The sequence below is a fragment of the Abramis brama genome (genome assembly GCF_963993115.1).
Source record: "Abramis brama genome assembly, chromosome: 11".
In the NCBI taxonomy this organism is placed as follows: Eukaryota; Metazoa; Chordata; class Actinopteri; order Cypriniformes; family Leuciscidae; genus Abramis; species Abramis brama.
Window position 1 is genome coordinate 31385000 of NC_139973.1, and position 23998 is coordinate 31408997.

A 23998-nucleotide genomic window follows, 5' to 3' on the forward strand; every position below is an offset into this window, starting at 1 on the left:
TACATGCAGGTAAAAAAAAAAAAAGGACAAAATAGTTAGTGTGATCGCACTTGTTAATGTCCTTACAGTGTACTTAAAAAAATGTTAGGGTGTTAGTAATTTACTGTTTTTACTATAGTAAATACATGTAACATGTAAAAAGACCTTGATTTTAAGGTTTCCTTGTTACAGTCTAATTGTACATTTAAGTAGCCTATATTTAATTATTAATTATGAATATTAATTAACAACATGTCTTAATATAGGGTTAGGTGCATATAATGATGCATCATTTAGGATACTGTTAGTAGTCTAAGTATGTAGGCTAACATATGTAACAAGGACCATCGTTTTGTAACCAGACGCGATGCGACAAGATTCCAGCGACAAATAATTTGTCTGTCCTCACCAGACGTGACGCGACTATTGGACACGATGAAAATCACAGCAAATCAGAAGAGCGCGTGTGCGCCGGCGGGCTCTCTTGGCACGCTGCCACGCTCCCGGCGCAACGAAATGGATAAGTACATAATCAAATTCATGAATATTACACCATTTTAACATGATTAAAAATACATAAATTAGTTACTGAAACAATCGTCGTCATAGAATAAACTCTGTTAGCAATGAGTTGACAGTTTGAACGTTCTTTCACTTTTATTTCTTTTGAACTAGATCCGAGGTTAACTGTTGCTTTCAGTACGGCTATAAAAGACACACAAAATGATGTTCAAACTCACCCAGACACTTTTAACATTAAATAACACACACAAACAGTACCTGAGATTATTCTTCTGTTGTTGTTTCAGCCTCGATGTCGCAGAGAAACCGTTTCTAAAATAGAAGATTTGCGTGTTAGGACACGGTGTTACCATAAAGTAGCTTACCCTATGTGGGCTGCAAAAATGTTTGTTCTACTATACCATACAATATTAATGTTCTTGGAAGAGCTCATCTTGTTTTGGGAGCCAGGATTAAACAATGGGCAGGCACAGAGTTACATTGTATAGAGATGTGTTTTGGACTAAATAACACTGCACTATAAAAGTACATCACATCCTGACATTAACACATCTTTTCTAGCTATGTACACTGTTGTTGGACTGGTCAGATCTGGCAGAGCTGGGTGATTTACAGCCAGTGTGATAGCCCAGGAGGATCACTGCTGACCTTACAGAGATTGAGCTGTACCTCTTGTACTGTAATCTAGACCACTGCTGGATTTATCCAAGGCCTTATCACTGGGCAGAGAGGCTAAGGTGTGTGTGGCACTGCCAGCCCCGTGTACATGTGCTAATCAGCCTGGCCTGTGCACTTTTGGTGGCATCCGTTCTGTCTTCACATTCTCGTGTTGTATTGATAGCATGAACTATCAACACCATGAAGCTCAAGAAGTTGTGTTTCCCTCTGGCCCGCATTGGGAACAATCAGCTATAAATGCTCGAATGGGTATCACTGAAACTAATATCTCTCTGATTGCTTTATGACATTAAGGCTATATTTGACCAGCGTATCATAAAGGCTTGTATTAACATTGTCTTGAGTCCAAGTTTAAATCGGATTGTAAAATGCATCAATACATCGTAATGTACTTTGGATGACTTTAATTTTCTTCTGAAAAACCACTTCATATGGATTGTTTTGGAAAGGTATTTGCACTTCTCTTCAAAATAACTGTCAGCTGCTTGTTATGTCAGTGGTGCTTTTTATTAGATAGAGATGCATCATTTAGATTGTGTAAAAATCATTAATCGTGTCAGAAAGTATACACGAAGGAAATGTGCCGCATAAATAAATCATTATCGTTAGCAATATAGAATGGTAATGGCTTTTATAGCCTAATTATATCCACTAGAAATAATAGTCATTGCCAGGGATAAATAACACCTCCATTTGCAATCTGATCGGGGGAATTCAAGTGTTAATTGATGACTGGCAAAGATTTTGGCTCTAGCCATAAGTAAATCTTAGGACCCATGGGAGTGACAGATGAGAGAGGGAAAGTTTGGAGCAAACAGGTGTTGGGTCTCACCATCTCACGGTGAACCATCAGCCACAGTGACGAAAGCTTCCCAGAGTTCCCTTCTATTCCTCCACTCTGTCACTAAGCAACTTTACAGTATCACACACAGGCGTTTGCTCATACTGTGGCCAGAGCGATGGAGACGAGCCAGGGTGGGGCAAGGAAATCCTATTAAGGACATGATTGAAAGCCAAAACCTACAAAAGGTACTTATTTATTTGCAAGTATTCAGGTAAAACTCAAATATAGCATTCTGTGTAGTATTCTATAAAAAAAAAAAAATGATTCTTGTAGCTCAAACAGTTATGTAAAGCCAAGGTCATGGATTTGATTCCCAGGGAATGCATGAACTGAATGCTATATAAATTGTTTTGGATAAAACATCTACCAAATTTATAGATTTAAAACAAATGACCTTTGTGGGTTGGATGGATTAATCCAGAGAAGCATGGATAAAACTTTTTCTCAAGTGGTTCTCATACTTTCAAGACTACCTAATCATCACCTTACAACAGCTTGCATGTGATGTAAAATTGCAATTTGAAATGATGATTTCCTAAAAATAAAAATATAAAATTCTACCAAATTGGTTCAATATTAGGTGACAAAAACATTCAGAACATATATATTTTCTGTATGTTCACGTTGACCTTTGCAGTGTAAACACCAGTAATGCTGGTCATCAGCATATGTTGTGTTTTGGATGGGAAGCTAGTGTGTGCATGGGAACCAGCAAGACTTTCTTTATCATCCAGTATGGTATTTTGGGTGGAGCAGTTTTGGAAGTCTTGTTGGTTAAGAAGCTTGTTGGTTGAAATACAAATGGAAAATCGTTATAGTCTAAGATGGTCTTTTCAGCTTGAAAAGTCCACTTTTGTATGTAATATATGTAATGTATATCACTCTTAAAGGGATAGTTCACCCAACAATGTAAATTCTGAAGATCTTTTCAGAATTCTGAAAGATCTGAGTACTTCTGAGTTCTGAGTACTCTTCATTGACAGCTACGCAACTACCACTTTCACGCTTCAAAAAGTTCATAAAGAGATGGTAAAACTAATCCATATTAATTGAGCAGTTTAGTCGACATTTTCTGAAGAAATTCAATCATTTTATATGATGAATGGATTTAATTTAGGCTTTTATTCACGCTTAAACATTGATCAGCGAACATAAACAGAAGCTCAACTGAATGTTTATATGTGAATAAAACCCAAAATTCAATCTGTTCATTATATAAAGCGATCGGGTCTCTTCAGAAAATTTCAAATAAACCGTTGTGGTAGTTGCTTAGCTGTCATCGGAGGGACAGAAAGGTCTCAGATTTCATCAAAAAGATCTTAATTTATGTTCTGAAGATGAACGAAAGTCTAAATGTGTTTGGAACGACACGAGGGTGAGTAATTAATTCATTTTTGGGTGAACTGTCCCTTTAAGGTTATGCATTAGACTCTAATTATTAGAATATAATTATTAGATGCAGTTAATATAGAAGAAAATATATGTATGGCATACACTATGCATATATTTTATGAATCTAAACATTCTTTTACTTACAATGCCTATATGGATTCAGTGGAAATATAAGTTTATGGAATTGTTACATAAGAGCATGTATGGTCAAGTACGGGGTGCATGCAGTAGATTTTGTGGCTTAGTGGTGTCTATGTATTTATAGTTCCTGATAAAGTGTCCAACCCATTTCAGTCCCCCCATTGCCCTTCCACAGGGGGAGTAATCCAATAAAGAGGAGCACAGGAGTCGCTCCTCCATCTCTCTTTCAAGAACCAAAGACGCACAGCACAGCACATCACGGCACAGGACAGGCAAGTTGAGCATCAAGAAAATTCTCTTCTCTTCTCTTCTCTTCTCTTCTCTTCTCTTCTCTTCTCTTCTCTTCTCTTCTCTTCTCTTCTCTTTTTATTTTATGTTTTTGCCATTAATTCCACCCACTTTATCCTATTGCTTTTTTATTTGCATCTAATAAATTACAACTTTTCAATCTTCACTGAAACTTCAGATTTATTTCAGAAAACATCTGATCTTATCATTATCAATCGATATACTGTATTTAATGTAAATTCTTCCAATGCATAAATAGCTGTTTCGCATTCTCCCTTTTCTTTCTATTGTCTGTCCTGTAGTTTCAATGCTTCTGAGCCAAATACTTTTCACTGAACCATATTTTAAAAGCTCGAGGTGGTTCATTTATTAAATTAAAACACAGTAGAGATGGAATGTGTGCTTCAGACTTAGGATTTACAGTGGAAAGTAGGCTGCATTTTAAAACTGACATGATTACTGAAATGTAAAAGCATTTGTGGACATGCCAAGATGAGCCAATCTGTATTTTTCTAATGGATGTGGTTTTTAATAAATCTTCTAGGTTTGAGATTTATACCTGAAATAGTGCTATAGTACTGGTATAAAATGTTTTGCCCTCTTTTTTTTTGGTTGTTGGTATGGGGATAAATAAATGTGTCAGGCATCTCCACAGCCACCTGTCAGTCCTTCATAGTTATGGCTGAAAGGTTCCACAAACCGAGGCCCTCTTGTCTTTAATTAGCTGCACGTTTCACTGCATCACTTATGGTTTAATCGTAAATGAGTGGGTTGGTTTGGGGCTTCATTGAGGTAATTCACATGACTCATTAAGGTAATTCACATGACTCAAAAAGATTCCCCAGCTAAGCTCTTGCGTCAGTCTTATTTAATCCCTGGGTACTGTATGTGCATGTCGATGTCTGTTTGAGACTGAGGCGACTGAGGAAGATATGCCTCTTTACTGATAGTAAGGGACACACTGGGGACAGCTGGAACCACAGAGACTTCTCTTGATCTGGTGCCCAGTGTTGGTGCCAGCCTGCCAGGCTGAAGACAGATCAAAGAATCCATTCAGAAACAACAGTGTGATCTGACAAGTGTTCACAGTGCAGATTTAGCTGACTCCACTGCCTCTCTGTGGGAGACGCACAGAACATAAAGGAGTCTATGAAGTTATAATAAAGGTCACAAACACACAATGAGATCATGACCTCACTCTCATGTGGCATAGTGGCTATAGCTTAGGTTTAGTCAACAGAAGGCAGATACACTTTATTTTGATGGTCCCCTTTATACATTCTGTTGATATAAGCAATGTTGCACCTACATGTCAACTAACTCTCATTAGAGTAGTAGTTGAATATTAGTAGGCTGTTAGGGATAAGGTTAGGATTAGTAGAATAAGTTGACATTTACTTGCAAAGTTACTTATAGTCAGTAGAATGCCTGTTGGGGGACCATCAAGTAAGTAAAGTGTTAGCAAATATTGAAGGGATAGTTGATCCAAAAATGAAAATTTTGTCATCATTTATTCAACCTCAAGTTTTCAAGAGTTTCTTTCTTCTGTTGAACACAAAAGAAGATATTTTGAAGAATGTCAGACATTTGATGGTAGCTATTGACTTCCATAGTATTTTTTTTTCCTTCTTGGCTACCATCAACTGTAGTTGAACTCGTAGTGAACTTGGTACACTTTACCAAGTCTACTGAAGTGACTCAGCTAGACAAGCTTTACAGAGACTTTTGTTGTGTTAGAATGAGACTCTCTGAGAAAATAAGCCACAGGATTGGTGTGGAGCTCAGAGCGGGTAAGCTTTGAGTGCACAAATGCTAGTCTGGACAGTTCTGAGGGATAACGCAGGAATATTAGCAGGGCTTTTCTGAGGAAGACACAACAGCTGGGACTAATACAATGGCATGCATTCCACTCTTGCTTTAGAAAGTTTGCGTCATATAGTTAGCCTTTATCAAGAAGAGGTTAAGCACTGGTATTATAGGCCTACTAGTTAAGTTTCATGCCTAACATGATTCCAAACTATTATCTGAACGGCATTCTCAGTGTCCCCCTCAACCTTTCTGCACCATTTAAAACACTTTTATTATTTAGGAACTGTTTAAACCCAAGATGACGGAGCGCTATGACTGCCACTACTGCAAGGAGTCTCTGTTTGGGAAGAAGTATGTTCTGCGTGATGAAAATCCATACTGTGTGAAGTGCTATGAGAGCCTGTACTCCAACACCTGCGAGGAGTGCAAGAAACCCATTGGCTGCAACAGCAGAGTATGTTAATCTTCACAATTTCTACCTTACTAAATGTTTTTACTAAAAGACACAATCCAAAACAGCTGGAGCTGCCCTGGTACACTTTAGCATACTTTAATTATGACGGAAATAACATGATTTAAAATAATATTTAAGTGTGAAGTGAATGTAATGTTTGCAGACACTTAATTAAAACTGAATGAAAATGTATTAGCTATAGCTATAGAGTTTTTTTTACCTATAGCTAAGTAGGACTTAAGTACATCTTTATATGTAATTTCATTATAACTTATATTGTCTAAAGTGTAATATCAAAAGTACTGACAAGCATTTAGTAAACTAAAATATACTTTAATGTAGTTTCTGTTAAAACTTGTATGTCATGTATTCAAATATATTTGTAATTATTGTAAAGGTGAAGAATAGTACTAATATTATACTATACTTAATAATAATATAGTACATTTAAAATATATTAACTTAAAATGTAATTTCATATAACACTACACTTAAAAATATAATCAAGTACTTTAAATGTGCTTTAGTGTTAGTTAATGATTTAATGATTTAAACTGTACTTTAAAGGAAAAAAACTTTCATTTTACATAATTACAAAGTGCACCTTTTAAAAGTATACTTAAGTGTGTTAAGAAACAGTCATAAAAGTACACTTAAATGGATTTTATTTCATTAATATTTTATTATCTGCATGTACAGTTTAAAAAAAATGAAATGCAGTCAAGTGCACTACTTTTTCAAGAGTGCTCCAACTTAAATAGCAGGAATTATCCAGAAATATGCACTTTTCTTTATTCCATTAGAATGACAGTTCTAGCAGACAGTGCACCATATCAGAGCTCAGTATCCAGAACGAGATTTGAGCATTTTTATTTAGTAACACTGTACACAATGATTTGGAGCTCCGTGTGACCCTCTGAAAGCTGAGAGATCACCAGGAGAGTGGTGGGGAATCGTATGAATGCCAGCTCAGGCACACTGGACTGATCCCAGCAGGACATCAGTGCTGGGGAGTGAGTCCAAAACCCAACAAAGAGATCAGATGAGCTTTTGTGGAATTACCAGTACTCATTTACCTTGGAGACGGAAACACAGAGCGTCACTTTTACCCTTGAACTCTGTGAACATATTAAAAGGACAGTTCGCCCAAAAATTATAATTCTTTCATTTACTCACTGTTATGATTTTCCAAACCCATAAGATTTCAGATCATCTTCAGAACACAAATGAAAGTAGCCTATATTTAATAGCTATTTTTGTCCGTCCATTGAAAGTCCACGCATCCCAAATTGTCACGCTATTAAAAAGTACAAAAGGACATTGTATATGCATTGATCAGTATTCATATGTGAATAAAAACCTCAATTAAATCTGTTCATCATACAAAGTGACCGTGTCTCTTCAGAAGACTTAGTGATTAAACCGTTATATTTACATGGATTACTTCTACAATGTCTTTTTGTGCTTTTTGAAGTGTAAAAATGTTTGGACTTTATGGTAAAAAATGATGTGTGTGAAAGTCTTATGGGTTTGGAACAACATGAGGGTGACACAAATGTCATGTTTGGGTGAACTATTCCTTTAAGCTCTATGCTACAGACTTGTGCTACAGAGATGAATCATACCTCAAGTCATGCAGCTTGTTGAGAAGAAGTGTACACTTACATTTCAAAGCGATTGAACATACTTTTTTAATTGCAGATGATAAAACTGGTGAAAAATCCCATCCACTTGCATTAAATAAGGGACCTGAGCTATAACTAGGGACTACAATAGCAACAGCATTGCACAGTGCTAAAAGCCACTCAGAACACTTTAACCACAGCATAGCAATGCCCTAAAAAACATGTTAAAAAGGAAGAAGAAATAGAAATATATATAGACATGTGGTGCTCTCTCTACAGGCTCCTGTGAGTTTCTGTCGTTAATGTCACATTACATGGTCATTAGTCCTGATGAGGAGCTTGTCACTTGTTTTGAGGACAGGCCTGGGGTGGGACCACATCTGTGTGGCGTGTCCTTGGCCCAGTTAGCTATCCCGCTACCCCCTCTAGAAGCAGCCAATCAGCATGACCTCATAGCACCTTGGGCCAGCGATTTAACGAGCACAAAACACTCTCTCTCTCTCTCCAAATTGGTGGATAATTAAAGCAGTGGTGTCATACATGCATCCTGAGGCGATGTGCGTACACAGCCCAGGACAGACTCTCACTAACGCACAACAATTGGCAGATCACACTGCGATTGGTCGCAGACGCCAGCACCTGCGGCTCTCGGAGAGTGGAGAGATTGGAGAGTGACCCGCTGTGAAGCTGACATTGAGGAACCCTTTACCCTCCCTCTCTCCCTAATTATCAGTTCAAAGGCTGAAAAAGACCACTGAGGCCAAGCACATTCTCCCTTAACCCTAAGTTTGATGCAGGTGAGACAATGGAGGTTCAAATCGTCCTTACTTGCTTGCTTTTGTCCTCAGGATCTGTCTTATAAGGACCGTCACTGGCATGATGCCTGCTTCCACTGCTTCAAATGCCAACGTTCTCTGGTAGACAAGCCATTCTCCACCAAGGACGAGCAATTACTGTGTACTGAGTGTTATTCCAATGAGTATTCCTCTAAATGTTATGAGTGCAAGAAGACAATCATGCCAGGTGAGTGAAACGTTAGCTTGCTTGTAATGCTCCTCACACATTTTCTTAGTCATTTAGAAACCTGATTGATGCATCAAGACTCATCACAATGAGGCATTTGACAGTATCTTTTGACATTATTAACTATGCGACATATGAATCAATTTAAAGGGATAGTTGACCCAAAAATGAAAATTCTGTTATCAATTACTCTGTCATTTTCAAAACACAAATGGTGATATTTCTGTTCCTCCTTTGAAAGTCTGTTCCACAAGACTTTGATGCTTCAAAAAGTTCATAAAGACATTGAAAAATGAATCCATGCGTCCTCACTGGTTCTTGCGGAAGATCAAATGTGTTTGCATTACACACAAGAACAAAACTCATTGGGTTTCTTTTACAATGTCTTTATCAACTCTTTTAAGTGTCAATTGAATGAACTTTCACTGGAAGTACAGAAATCTCTCAGGTTTCAATTAAAATGTCTTCTATGTGTTTTGAAGATGAACAAAAGTCTTATGGGTTTGGAATGACATGAGGATGATGGTGCGTTCCAGTCAAGTTGGAAAGATCATACTGTACTTACGATTTGAACGCATATGAACATCAATACAAAGTCGCATTTACCCTTGGTATCTGAGTTGAGGGCCTGTCAGTAAGAAAACATATCGGACGCAATGGATGCATCATTTGTATTAATAGTAAATTTTATACAATTAATGATTTTTGTTGTTGTTGTTGTTGTTACATTTACAAGTTGCATGTACAAAATACCATTGTATTGTTCAATCTACAGCATCTTCATAAATTAAATAAAACACAAACACAAAGCAAAAAAACTTTTGAAACACAAACAAATTTATTTATCATTTTGTAGATGAACTCATAAATACTAACTTTTTGGTGATTTTCATTTTTGGATGAACTAACCGTTTAAAGGGTTAGTTCACCCAAAAATGATTATTCTGTCATTAATTACTCACCCTCATGTCGTTCCAAACCTGCAAGACTTTAATTCATCTTCGGAACACAAATTAAGATTTTTGATGAAATCTGAGAGCTTCCTGTCCCCCCATTGACAGCTACAACAACCACTCTGACGCTACAAAAACGTGTGAGAGCCAATGAGGTTCATTCTCATGTGTTACGCAGCACGTTTGAGCTTCCGCAAGAACCAGTGAGGTTTGTTCTTTCGCTCCAAGCAGGTTAAGTTAAGCTTCTGTTTATGTTCGCTGATCAGTGTTTAAATGTGAATACTAGCCTAAATTCAACCTGTTCATAAAGCGATCGAGTCTCCTTACAAAACCGCTGTGGTAGTTCCGTAGCTGTCTATGGAGGGACAGAAAGCTCTCATATTTCATTAAAAAGATCTTCATTTGTGTTCCGAAGATGAACGAAAATCTCACGGGTTTGGAACAACATGAAGGTGAGTAAATGATGACAGAATTTTTGGGTGAACTATCCCTTTAATAGGCTATAATCCATCCTCACTCTTATCCTGCTAAGTCATGGGATATTTGTTTGTCTGTCTGCATTTGTCTCTATGTCTCTATGTCTCTCAGGCTCCAGGAAGATGGAGCATAAGGGGAACAGCTGGCACGAGACCTGCTTTTCCTGCCAGCGCTGTCAGCAGCCCATTGGAACCAAGAGCTTTATTCCTAAAGACAACAATAACTACTGCGTGCCCTGCTACGAGAAGCAATTTGCACTGCAGTGTGTGCACTGCAAGAAGGTAAGAACAGCTGGAATGCAACATGTGGCTTTGAATAATATGAAAAGTATTAAATGATATCACACCTTTTTTGTTTCCTCTCAGCCAATCACCACTGGGGGCGTGACCTACCATGACCAGCCATGGCATAAGGACTGCTTCTTGTGTACAGGCTGTAAGCTGCAGCTGTCTGGCCAACGCTTCACCTCTCGAGATGACTTTGCCTATTGCCTCAATTGCTTCTGCAATCTGTATGCCAAGAAGTGTGCTGCCTGCACCACCCCTATTAGCGGTATGAGCGTTCAACACATTTACATCTCCTTATGTTTGGAAGGTGCTTATCAGAACCGAACGCAAGCTTATAAATCAGTACAAACACAATTAACATATTTGTACTGAAAGTTGCAATGAAACAGAAGTAGCGACAGATCTTTTCTTATCTATTTTATCATGTACAGTTGCAAGAAAAAGTATGCGAATCCCTTGCAGAATCTGTGAAAATGTGAATAATTTTAACAAAATAAGAGAGATCATACAAAATGCATGTTATTTTTTATTTAGTACTGTCCTAAATATGATATTTTTCATAAAAAAAAAAAAATGTTTACATATAGTCCAGAAGACAAACAAATAGATGAATTTATTAAAATGATCCCATTCAAATGTTTATGAACCATTGATTCTTAATACTGTGTTGTTACTTGGATGATCCACAACAGTTTTTTTTTTTTTTTTTTTTTTTTGTCTTGTGGATTACATGTAAACAGTTTTTATGTAAAATACATTTTCACAGATTCTGCAAGGGGTTCACATACTTTTTCTTGCAACTGTATATCCGAATGAAACAGAATTATTGAAAAATAAAAAAAGTAGAAAGGGGTGGGGTTTAAGTGGACTAAAGTCCAGCATGTCACCAGAGAGAAATCTGTCATTTCACTGGAAGATTGAATCGTGACATTTTGATTAAAACAGTTTTAAATTAAACAAATGCATGGATGAATATAGATAGGGTGAGTTTTCATTTCATGCTGACTTTCATATACACACAAAAACCATCCTATTAAAGGAATAGTTTACTCAGATGGTTTTAAATCCATAAAACTTTGTTTATTACACAAAACTAAAAAGTTTTGAAGAATATCCTGGCCACTTTTTTAGTAAAAGTGATTCAGGATTGAAGCTATAAAGCTCAACTTGACAGATAAGCTCCATGAAGGTATATTAAAATAAGTCCATATGAGGAATGTGCTATATTACTGGTATTCTAAAGCCATACAATGGTAATTATGTGAGAAACAGACCAAACATAGATTACTTCTATCACTTTTTTGATATTTTTGTTGGGATTTTTGTCATTTTGGAGATTTTGAAAGTCACTTTTCTAATTCATCTTGATTATATTGAAAAAAACATCCATGATATATATATATATATATATATATATATATATATATATAAAGGGAAAACAGAACATACAGGTTTTGAACAACCTTTCTGACCTCAGAACGATTTGTTACTGTCATATCCTTTGCAGGTCTAGGAGGAAGCAAATACATCTCCTTTGAAGAGAGACAGTGGCACAACGACTGCTTCAACTGCAAGAAGTGCTTGGTGTCTCTGGTGGGCCGTGGCTTCCTGACTGAGAGGGATGACATCCTGTGTCCTGACTGTGGCAAAGACATCTGATCACACAGCATAGCATGTCAATTCCTAACATTTTATTCTTTCATCAAAGTTAAACCGCAATACAAGCTTTTAATATAGCTAATATATTTGTCTAATAAAAGTTTAAAGGATCCTGTGTTTGCCAAAGCCTATTATGTCATGTCATTGTGGTCAGGGTTTAAAATGTTGCCAAACAAAAGAAACATATGCAGAGTGAAAATTGTTAAATGTCTTTGTTTTAAGATAGAAAGACATAAAGCACATAAGTGTTATTGCCTATATACCTTTTTTTTTGTGACTAACATTTGCTTTTGACTCATCAATCAATATTTGTCATTTATAGACTGTAAAGAATTTGCTGTAGCTCATAATAAAATTCTTGAAAAGGCATCAATGAAAGCCTCAGTACTGCTTACAAGAGATCACTACAATAAAAAAGTGACTGACATTCAACGCATTTACTCTAAATATGCCTCAGCTGTTCTTTCTTATCTTTCAGTGAAACCTAAAACAGAACCCAAAGGTCTTATTCGTCATGCATCTGTCTCTGTAGCTTATTAAAAACAATGTAAGTTTATTCAAATATATTCTTACCTAAGGTTCAATTTATTATATGGAAAGGATTTCATAGATTAACATCTCCAGTACACACAGCAAACATTGAGCATGGTGTGACAACACAGAAGATAATGCGAATGAATAGCTGCAGTAACATCATGGATGTCGTCAGATGTTGGCCTAGAAGACACTGGCCTATGGCTCCACCTTGTGGTAAAATGTTAAATTACATTTTCATCTGCTAAATGCAGAAATACAAAATAATGAATATGATTTTGTTTGAAACGCCATTAGAACTTGCAGAGGGAGGCCATAACTCGAAAAGTGTGATCTTTAGGGTTTCTATTGTAAAATCTAACATTCTAACCAAACGCCACAAATCAAGAATAATTAGCTTATAAAAAAAAAAATAATAAAAAAAATAACTATTTTAACGACATTAGTGGAAAAGCTAAATTGTAACACATTTCGCTTTCAGAATTAATTTTCATAAACGCTTTTCAATCAAAAAGCCAGAACCCACCCTCATCACGTGGCCGGATGTATTTCGGCGGAGAAACAGGAAGCGCTACAGCAGGAGGAGAGAGAAAGAGAGAGGGAGGTGGAGTGTGAATGAAACTGGCAGGCCGTGAAAACGCTGCCATCTCTCAAATCAGGACCGCACTGGCCAAGGCTGGGGTACGATATGCGCTCGGCTTTCTTTCACATCACCTGTCGCGTCACCTGTCGCATGCCGCAACACACAGACACACACACGACCAAACACGAAGGCTGTGTTTTAAAACCTAGCGAGCTGTCTTCCAGCACAGCTTTTAATATGGCACAATAGGTGCGTACGTTTGGAAAACTCCCCCCAATAATGCTGTCTAGATAGGCATCTCACTAGGTTTTGAAACACACTCCCATGATCACCCGTAATCAAAGCACTGTCTGTCGTTCATATAAATGCTCATACTGGACTGTTTGCGTGGTTGTGAAGCAGGTGTTGGTGCTTGAAAGAGGAATCGAGTAAGTGTTTGTATTGATGAATCTTGTTATGTTTTGCTAGCGTGGCCTTTGGCAGGTTGGACAGACAGTTATCTTGTAAATAACTTTCTAATACTGAAATGAAATGTCTTATTTGTTTTAAAGGAAGCTGATAGTAGGTCTATAAGTAGGGCTAACGCACCTGTGTGTAATACAAACCACAGGTTAATAATAGGCACCTGGTTTTGTGCTTGACTGTCAGAGCTGTGATTTCTTGCTTTAGAATATTCTATTATGATGAATTATACCAATAAGTGGCATTTAGAAACCATTTTTGCGTTTCTGTTTACATGGAGGCACCCAAAGGTGTGTATCTCATTATTCAAATTAAGTATATCTTTGTCTACTTCATCTTTTTAAAATTCTTTGTATTATTAATCTAATGTCTTCATAAAATGCTTCATAATATTGCTCATATTTGTTGTCAGTGCAAGTCTAAAGTAACTGAAGATTTTGTTTGTTTCCTCTCTTACTGAAGATGTGGAAAAGAGAACAAAAGCTTTAGTTTAGGCTTGTACAGCAATATTATTATAGAATATTCTGGTAACACTTTACAATAAGGTTCATTTGTTAACATTACTTAATGTATTAACTAACAATGAGCAATACATTTGTTGCAGTATTTATGAATATTTGTTAATGTTAGTTAATACAGCTGTTTATTCATGTTAGTTCACAGTGCATTCACTAATGTTAACAAATACAACCTTTGATTTTAATAATATATTAGTAAATGTTGTAAATGCTGTAGAAGTATTGTTCATTCTTAGTTCATGTTAACTAATGAACCTTTTTGTAAAGTGTTACCAATATTCCTTATAATAATGCTCAAACTTGTTGCCAGTGTAAGTCTAAACTAAGGTTTTGTTTCTTTTTTCTCTCCCACGGTAGATGTGGGTGGCACCATGAGCGTGAAAGCTTTTGAGCTGGTTCCCGCTGTGGAGCGGGAGCAGTTGATGGGCGAAAAAGTGCGGATAAACATTGAATGCATTGAGTGCTGTGGCCAACATCTGTACCTGGGCACCAATGACTGCTTCATCCATCACTTCATACTAGAGGAGCACACGACAACCAAAGGTAAGCTGGCCTACAAAGCCCAGAAACTCCTCCACAAATACTTGGGCCTGAAGAAGCCAGTAGCAGAACTGAAGGCCGCCTCTGCTTTGGAACGTCTAATCGTCCTCTGTGATTCAACCATCACTGTTGTGGACATGGTTACCCTGGAGCTTGTCCCTTTTGGTGGCACTAAGCTCAAAGGTGTGACTGCGTTTTGTATCAACGAGAATCCGGTGACAGGGGATGCGTTCTGTGTGGAAATGGCGGTGGTTTTGGCGCGCAGACGGGCAGTCCAGATATGTACGGTCCATGAGGACAGAGTGCAAATGTTAAAGGAAGTGACCACACCAGAACAGCCCTGTGCCCTGAGCCTGGACGGGTACAATATCTGTCTTGCCCTGTCCACACAGTATATGATTCTGAACTACAGCACAGGAGCCTCTCAGGATCTGTTCCCTTATGACTGTGAAGAAAGGAAACCCATTGTTAAGAGGATCGGCCGGGAAGAGTTTCTTCTGGCTGGCCCAGGCGGGCTTGGTGAGTTACATGACCGAACACGACACTGATCAGTACACGTATTCATTTTTTCCACCAATTTTATTCCCATTTCATTAAAAGCTAGCACCAGCATTAGGTTTTTCTTTGCCCTATTGAAGCATATTAGTCATCAGTGACATTGAGGATCTACACTACACAGAATCAGATCTGTGGTGAATTTTTAGAAGTGAATTTATTTAAAAAAATGTTTTTTTCTTTGCCGTCATCAGTTTAATGGTTCAGGAGATAGTAATATACATTTTAAATGTATGTCTATAGAAAATCTAGATAATATTACTCTCATTCTATAATTTGTGTTTAGTGAAAAATTAATTGATTTTGCTACCAATAGAGTGCTGCAGTGATGGCGTGTTTTTGTAGAACACCCCAGAAGTTAGCATCACCCTGGTTTCCTCAACAAAAACCCAAAACATTTTTTCCATTGACTTTTGGAGAAACTCTGACTTTTTCAGAAAATAAGCTCTGCGACAAGCAAAAGTTTATGATTCTTACACGTTTTTTCCATCATGATAATCTTCATAAATCAAGTAAAAAGCTGAATGAACGTTATTAACAAACTAAACCACGGCACTGCAATTAAGCATCCCATAACTCTTTCAGTCTTTATTCAAAAAACATTCGCCCTGTTAGAAGTTAGAGTTGAGGAGGTGTAAAGGTGGACTAGTAGTGATTGATAGTGTTAGTGAAAGTTACTTCTAAAAGTAATGCGTTACAATATTAAGTTATTAAGTAGCAAATTGTGTTACTTTTTATCATGTGTAACTGATATGATTTTTCCGTATTCTCCGACCTAAAAAGTTCCATGCGTAAATCCAAGAAAAAATGTTTGGGAGGGGTGTGTGGTTGGTTACTGTATTAAGATTAAAATCACGAAATGGCCTTAATCACTAAATAAACTGCAAAATGTTACGTTTTCTAATACATTTATTTCATGCACGGATTGCTTCTTGACAGCGCTGCACGAGCCGTGGTTTGCCATGGTTCGAGGTGCCAAATGCAAGTAAAAATCGATGCGCCGGTGAAACGGTGTTACTCACCAGTTGCCCGGTAACTTTTTTATAATGAATTTTGACAATGCATTGTTGTGAGAATGTGATATGGCTTAATGCAATCATCAGAATGCAACGGTTGTGATGTAATTATATAAATATATAGTCTGATGCGCTGCATGTTTCAGAGTAAAGAACAACACTGTGTTCATTTTCTGTTTAGATTCACAGTAAATGCCACTCTGCAAGTGCTATGTGTGTTTGAGTCACTTATAATTTGCATTTGGGAACGCAACATGTGCCATTGCCAACCATCTTACCGAATTCATAATGAGAATCGTTTATAAATCTGTTATCAACAAAGAGGAGCGTTAAGGCCTACCTGTGGTTGTCTGCCAAAATGAAAGCTCAATGGTTTAAAGTTTGAAAGCAAAGAAATTAGGACAACCATAAATGTTAGTATTGTATCGGTCAGGTTTTACCTTCTTTTTATCTTTAGCTGCGTTCACATGCCTGTTGTATGGTAAGTAATGCATTAGGTTTTTTCACCTGGGCTGGGCTTGGTTGTTTGTTTATTAATAACAAAGTTCTATTTTTGGGAAATGTAAAAGCCCTTTCACACCAAAAGTGAAATAATAAGCCTCAGGCAGAAGGAAATGCAAATCCACGTCTGTACAGTAGAGAGCACAGCTCTAACAAACCTTTCAGCTCTGCTGCCATTCCGAACTGCAGCAGAATAGGACGCAGGAAAAGAAAGTTTAACAAACTTTCTTCAGCAATAAAAATATAAAATAATGAAACACAAATGTGTTTATAAGTTATTTTTGCTTAGTATGGTTTAATCATCCAGGTGGATGCTGCACATTGGTGGTGGTTGAGGAGATTCCCCCTTCTATGTAAAGCGTTTTGAGTGCCGAGAAAAGCGCTATATACCTAAATGTAATTTATTAGGGGTTCAAGCATGAAATGCTGAAACCCTATTGTAATTGTGCTGATTTTTAGGGGTTCAAGCACGAAGTGCTGAAACCCTATTGTAATCGTCCTGATTTTTAGGGGTTCAAGCACGAAGTGCTGAACACCTATTGTAATTGTACTGATTTTTATTATTATTATTATTATTATTCTTCTCCGCTAAAACGCATCGTGCAGCCCAAACCGTAAGTGCTGGAGACTTGAAACTTTGTCAGATGGTAGTACAAAAATCGAGGAAAGGTTCAGAGAGTATGACCCCGATTGGCCCATAGGTGGCGCTATAGCGACCAAACGCGCGAAACTGGTCATAACTCCTAGACCGTATGTCCTAGACTCAAGTGTCTTATATCAATGGAATCCAGACCTCATGGCGAACAAAACGTATATCTCCGATTTCATTTCCGGTATGCAAATTTTTCCGCCATTTTGAATTTTGTCAAAAACCTACTTTTGCAAACTAGTCCTAGGTTTTTCGCCCGATCGGAACCAAACCAGTGCAGAAATGTTCTCTGGAGTCTGAAGATCAATAATTATCGAAAAAACGTCGATATTTCGATTCAAAGTCGCTAGGGGGCTCAAAATGAACGTTGTGGGAGGAGCCTATTTTACTAAAATGGCTATAACTCAAAAAGTAAATGAGATAGCTTCACCAAACTTGGTACACATATGTAGGAGTTCAATCTGGGGTCACAGTAAAAAAATCACAACGATTAAACACTAGGTGGCGCTATAACATGAAAGAAACATGAAAAGGGCTATAACCACCTGACTGTTAGTCTGATTGACTTGAAAATTGGTATGCAGTGTCTTGGTCCAAGGTGCCATGTATGTCTATGAGGACATTGGCGTATCTCAAAAAACATGGCCGCCATTGGCCAATGAAGTCGAGCACCTATTAGACAAGGTTAACGGAGGCCGATTGGAACGAAACTCGGTGGGCATGTTCGACTCATGGCCCTAGAGGTCTGTAAAATTTTTGAAAGAAATCGGCCACTAGTTGGCGCTAACGAGTTTTATGGCTCTGTAATCACGTGGTGTTACACTTATAGTCACATTATGCATATCATTTGATAGATCTACTCATGCTGAACAACTTTGCCTCAAGAACCATTGCTGTCAATCAAACCGTTCATTAAATATTCGTGAACATGTTAAAAACCTACTTTTGCGAACTAGTCCTAGGTTTTTCGCCCGATCGGAACCAGACCAGTCTAGGGCAATTCTCTGGACTCTCTAGATCAATAATTATCGAAAAAAAGAAGAAAATTTTGCTTTTGTTTGGCTATAACATGATCATTTAGAAAATGGGCGTGTCAAAATACACTCAAACGTTTATAAATCATAAATAAAAACTCAGAACTTTACAAAAATTGATGAGCACATGTGACATAACATGCTAAAGAAGCATGGGAATTTTTATGGAGATTGGACCATAGGTGGCGCTATAACTGTTAAAAAGCTTTGAAACAATATATATTCTATGGTAAATTGCCTGTATTGGCTGTAAATGGTGTTTTCCATTTATGATCTTATAATTTTCAAATCATAATATTCAAATCTAGTGCAGTACAATTCTCTGGACTCTCTAGATCAATAATTATCAGAAAAAGTATAACTTCTTCATTTGGATGGCTATAATAGGGTCACTTTAATATGTAGCCTTGACCAAGTGTCCCCAAAAGCCTATATCTTTTAAATATCTTTCAGATCTAGTCAGAACATGTTACTCTTAACAAGCATGAAAAATTTCAGACAGATCGGACAAAATTTGCCTCTATAACAGTTAAAAAGGTAAAAATGATATAACATGGCATATTAAGCCAATAAGTGGTATTGTACTGCCCCCTGCTGTCATTTCATCATACTACTCCCTAATATTGTTATATAATTCATATTTATACTTTATAAAATCATTATTTTAACATTTACAATCACATTTTGTCAAAATGCATCTATTGGAGTGTTACTATTGACAATTGTTTTACATTTAGAAAACGAAAGTAAAACCTTGTCCGCCATTTAGGCCACGCCCCCCCAGTACAAATTCACTCATAACTCGAAAACGGAAAGTGGCCGCGCGCTCAAATTTTGATGGTAAGGACCTCTCCGGGCTCTTGATCGAAACGTAGCGTCGCGGGCCTCGGGAGCGCGCCCCCCCCACGGAAAGCTAGTCCGCGGGACCCCCGACTTTGAACGGCCGTAACTCCCGAACCAGATCACCCCGAACCTTGTGTGAGGGCTCATTGGAAAGGGCCCATCCTTGGCTAGCTTCGATTCAAATGTGGTGTAATTTGCCCTCGGCATTCCAGAGAAAACTGCTCCAAAAGACATGCCTTTGAATGGTCATAGCTCCCGGCCCCAATCGCCCAAAAACACTGTGATGGTCTCATTCAACAGGGCTCCTCAAGCACTATCTATGCTCTGAGGTTTAGAATTTTTCGCCATCTGGTTCCCGAGATATAAGTGAAAAAACTAATTCCCATTCATTCACTTCAATTGTAAGATGGAGGCTGTAATTCCACTGTTGTCAACTAGAGGGAGCAGCAGTATTAGACATAGTATTAATCTTTTTATCAGCTTTCAGCTTTGGCCAACAAGCAAATGCTTAAAGCTATTTATTATTATTATTACTGATAATACAGATCACAAAGAAATATGTGAAAATGGTTAGACCATTAAAAGATATTTTCACAATAACATCCCAAAAACATTGAAAACATATTTGTCTTTGTGTGTGTGTGTCTGTGTGTGTCTGTGTGTGTAAGCATGCTTAATGGAAAGAACATGGTAAAACTGCTTTGTTTTACTGGTGGATAAAAAAGTCTTTCAAATGAAAGTGAGTCAATTAGTGGTCTTCTACTGCCCTCTGCAGGACATTCTACTTATAAAAATATTTTTACCTGTGCTTTTGCATACATTTTTAGACTATATAAAATTGCTTGCATGAAAATCACCTATTATAACACAATCATGTTTTGTCAGTTTATCACTTCATTTGTACTGAGCTCTCAGTTTGAACAATTCTGCTTCTCAGTGATTAATTTGAAATCTGAAAATGGTGTTATACGGAGGAGATTTGCAATTATCATTTTGTTACCTATCTTTAATTTAAAATATCTACATCTACAACCAAATGTGTTTGCATGTGTGTGTTGAAGCATGGTTACTGTATTAAGTATTATTGTTTAAGTATTATTGTTTTCATTTACATTTTAACCACCAGAAGACCACTCATTGCTTCATTCTGCTTACTAAAATATTATTTTCCAGTTAGTTTCCATTTGAAATATTGTTTAAACTTTATAAAATCATTAAAATAACATTTCAAATCATATTTTGTCTGTTTATAAATCCCACAGACTCACATTGGCTGCAATACTAATGTTTTTGAAAGACACAGACCTGAGAGTCTAATCTTTGTGTATTGTGCATATAGTATTGATATTATTACTATTGCAAATCATGTTATTGTAACTCATATCTTAACAGAATATTATTTGTAATTTTAATTCTTTATTTCTTAATTGTTTTTTTCTGATTACTACAGATATTATCAACAAAGATATCAACTACACCTTCACTTTTAATATTGATAAGCTGCACACACAGCGCAATCACACACCCACTAATGCATTCAAATAAATGTAATCTTACTGTGCTACTTTATTTGTACATGATTAGAATGAACAGACATCTAAGAATATTTTTCTTCTTTTGTTAAAGCCATTTCAGACTACAAGTAAGCATTATATTACTAATCAACTATTTTAAAGGTGCCATACAATTGAAAACTGTATTTATCTTGGCATAGTTGAATGGTAAGAGTTCTGGACAAGGAACTGACATACCGTGAGCCTCAAACACCATTGTTTCCTCCTTCATGTGTAAATCTCCTGTTTGCAAAAGACCGCTGAAAAATGAGTGAATTACAGCATAACACCGACTGTGACGTTGGAGTCGGGATCATTCATATTTATACCCCCCCAATTTGCATATACCAGCCCATGTTCTAGGCCAGGCAGTGTTAACGTGGACCTGCACAGCCGAATCATCAGAAGTTCTGCAGGTATTGTGAAGAAGCAAGCAAGGACAATAGTGAAAATGTCAGATCATGGATATAAATGTTATGTTCGAGGCTGTGCTGCGGATTTCAGAACTTTTCATTCCCTTCCCACAAAAGAGAACTGCCAAAAGGCATGGTTGATTTTTACAACAGGATACCTTACCATTTTAATTCAAAGCTGTTAGTTTGCTCTGCCCATTTCACCACTGACAGTTTTTCTAACCTGGGACAATATCAAGCAGGTTTCGCTCATCGTTTGATACTGAAGAAGGGGGCAGTTCCAACTAATGTTATATTTCCATTACAACCCCTACCGCAAGCAGAAAGTAACGTTAGTGATTTTATCCACTACTTGACTGTTGAAGACATTTCTGTTTCAGAGATATCATAGAACAATTTAAAATATATCAATGCATTCTACGGCACCTTTAAAATAATTATTTAAAATGGAGATCAGGCCAAACATCACTAAAACATGAAAAGGGCTATAACCACCTGACCATTAGTTCGATTGACTTTAAAATTGGCATGCAATGTTTTGGTCCAAGGTGCCATGTATGTCTATGCCGCCATAGGCCAATAAAGTTTGTGCACCTCTTAGACAAGGTTAACGAAGGTCGATCGGAACGAAACTCGGTGGGCATGTTCGACTCGTGGCCCTAGAGGTCTGTAAGAATTTTGAAAGAAATCGGCCACTAGTTGACGCTAACAGGTTTTACGGCTTTGTAATCACGTGATGCATGTCATTTGATAGATCTCCTCATACTGAACAACTTTGCCTCAAAAACTACTGCTGTCAATTAATTTGTTCATTAAATACTTGCGATTATGTTAAAAACCTACTTTTGCGAACTAGTCCTATGTTTTTCACCCGATCGGAAATATATCAGTGCAGTACAATTCTCTGGACTCTCTAGATCAATAATTATATAAAAAACTTAAACTTTACCCATTGGGTAGCCATAATAGGATCATTTAGAAAATGTGTATGGCAAAAAACACTCAAAAGCCTGTAAATCCTAAACGAAAACTCAGACAACTCACTAAACTGCCTTATGTGCTTAAAGACCCTAAATGCTTGAACCCCGCTAAATGCTGCTTGCAGCTTTAATTATTATTATTATTTTTCCGCCATAAAACGCATCGTGCAGCCCAAACCGTAAGACCTAGAGACTTGAAACTTTGCCAGATGGTAGTACTATTGCTCGCTACTCAGATACACGGACTCAGCCCAATCGGCCCATAGGTGGCGCTATAGCAATCAAAAGCGCAAAACTGCTCAGAACTCCCAGACCGTAAGGCGTAGCTTCAAGTGTCTTATATCATTGAAATCCAGAGCTCCTGAAGAAAAAAACGTATATCTCCGATTTCATTTCCGCCATGATAGATTTTTCGCCATTTTGAATTTTGTCAAAAACCTACTTTTGCGAACTAGTCCCTGGTTTTTCGCCCGATCGGAACCAAACCAGTGCGGAATTGTTCTCTGGAGTCTGAAGATCAATAATTATCGAAAAAAAGTTGAAATTTCGATTAATGGTCGCTAGGGGGTGCAAAATTAACGTTGTGGGAGGAGCCTATTTTACTAAAATGGCTATAACTCAAGAAGTAATTAAGTAAACTTCACCAAACTTGGAACACATGTGTAAGAGGTCAATCTGAGGTCACAGTAAAAAAATTGCGTCGATTGGCCACATGGTGGCGCTATAAAACAAATAAAAACATATAGACAACTGACCGTTTTTCCGAATGACTTGAAATTTGGTATGCAGTGTCTTGGCCCAAGGGGCCATGTATGTCTAAAAGGATATTGGCGTATCTCGAAAAACATGGCTGCCATTGGCCAATGAGGTTTGAGCATCGTTAACGAAGTCCGATCGGAGCGAAACTCGATGGGCATGTTCGGCTCAAGCCCCTAGAGGTCTGTAAGAATTTTGAAAGAAATCGGCCACTAGTTGGCGCTAACGAGTTTTAAGGCTCTGTAATCACGTGGTGTTACACTTATCATCACAAAAAGCATATCATTTGATAGATCTGCTCATGCTGAACAACTTTGCCTCAAGAACCATCACTGTCAATCAAACTGTTCATTAAATATTCATGAATATGTTAAAAACCTACTTTTGCGAACTAGTCCCTGGTTTTTCGCCCGATCAGAACCAGACCAGTCTAGGACAATTCTCTGGACTCTCTAGATCAATAATTATCGAAAAAAAGTTGAACTTTTGCATTTTTCGCATGGGTATAATTGGGTCATAAAGAAAATGGGCGTGGCAAAATGCACTCAAAAGCCTATAAATCCTAAACGAAAACTCAGAACTTCACGAAAATTGGTGAGCATATGTGCCACAACATCATTAACAAGCATGCAAAATATCATGGAGATCGGACTATAGGTGGCGCTATAACTGTTAAAAAGCTTGCCTGTATTGGCTGTAAATGGACTTTTCCATCTATTATTTCAGTGGTTAAAAGCTTTCTAAACAAATCTTAATGTCTTAAATGCTTATGTGCTTAAAGGCCTTAAATGCTTGAACCCCGATAAATGCTGCTTGCAGCTTTAATTATTATTATTATTATTATTATTCCGCCATAAAACGCATCGTGCAGCCTAAACCGTAAGTGCTAGAGACTTGAAACTTGGCCAGAAGGTAGTACAAAAATCGAGG

General features: G+C 37.4%; 2 protein-coding genes across 4 annotated transcripts in view; both read left to right on the forward strand.

Moving 5' to 3' along the window:
* Positions 1-2081: 2081 nt before the first annotated feature.
* fhl2b (four and a half LIM domains 2b) lies at positions 2082-12575 on the forward strand. Of its 2 annotated transcripts, none has more exons than XM_084128952.1 (7): positions 2082-2208; positions 3732-3828; positions 5934-6107; positions 8581-8755; positions 10297-10466; positions 10551-10737; positions 11980-12575. In XM_084128952.1, the coding sequence occupies exons 3-7, from the start codon at positions 5952-5954 to the stop codon at positions 12129-12131; spliced, it is 840 nt and encodes a 279-aa protein (XP_083985078.1). In that variant the 5' UTR covers positions 2082-2208; positions 3732-3828; positions 5934-5951; the 3' UTR covers positions 12132-12575. The 2 variants fall into 2 exon arrangements, with proteins under 2 accessions (XP_083985078.1, XP_083985079.1); XM_084128953.1 differs by having other exon boundaries at positions 2096-2208; positions 3710-3828.
* A 641-nt stretch (positions 12576-13216) lies between these two features.
* tgfbrap1 (transforming growth factor, beta receptor associated protein 1) overlaps positions 13217-23998 on the forward strand; it is a 37611-nt gene continuing 26829 nt past the window's right edge. The window contains exons 1-2 of one of the 2 annotated variants that reach the window (XM_084127894.1): positions 13217-13346; positions 14586-15287. In XM_084127894.1, the coding sequence (XP_083984020.1) occupies positions 14600-15287 (688 nt within the window). In that variant the 5' untranslated portion in view covers positions 13217-13346; positions 14586-14599. Of the gene's footprint in view, positions 13677-14585; positions 15288-23998 lie in introns of both variants that reach the window. The other variant, XM_084127895.1, reaches the window with a different exon arrangement.

Excerpts from the sequence above, each read along its gene's own strand:
- fhl2b (XM_084128952.1), top strand. The coding sequence starts at position 5,952 with ATGACGGAGCGCTATGACTGCCACTACTGCAAGGAGTCTCTGTTTGGG. Across the intron at positions 6,108-8,580 it reads CCATTGGCTGCAACAGCAGA|GATCTGTCTTATAAGGACCG; the intron begins GTATGTTAATCT and ends TTTTGTCCTCAG. Across the intron at positions 10,738-11,979 it reads CTGCACCACCCCTATTAGCG|GTCTAGGAGGAAGCAAATAC; the intron begins GTATGAGCGTTC and ends TATCCTTTGCAG.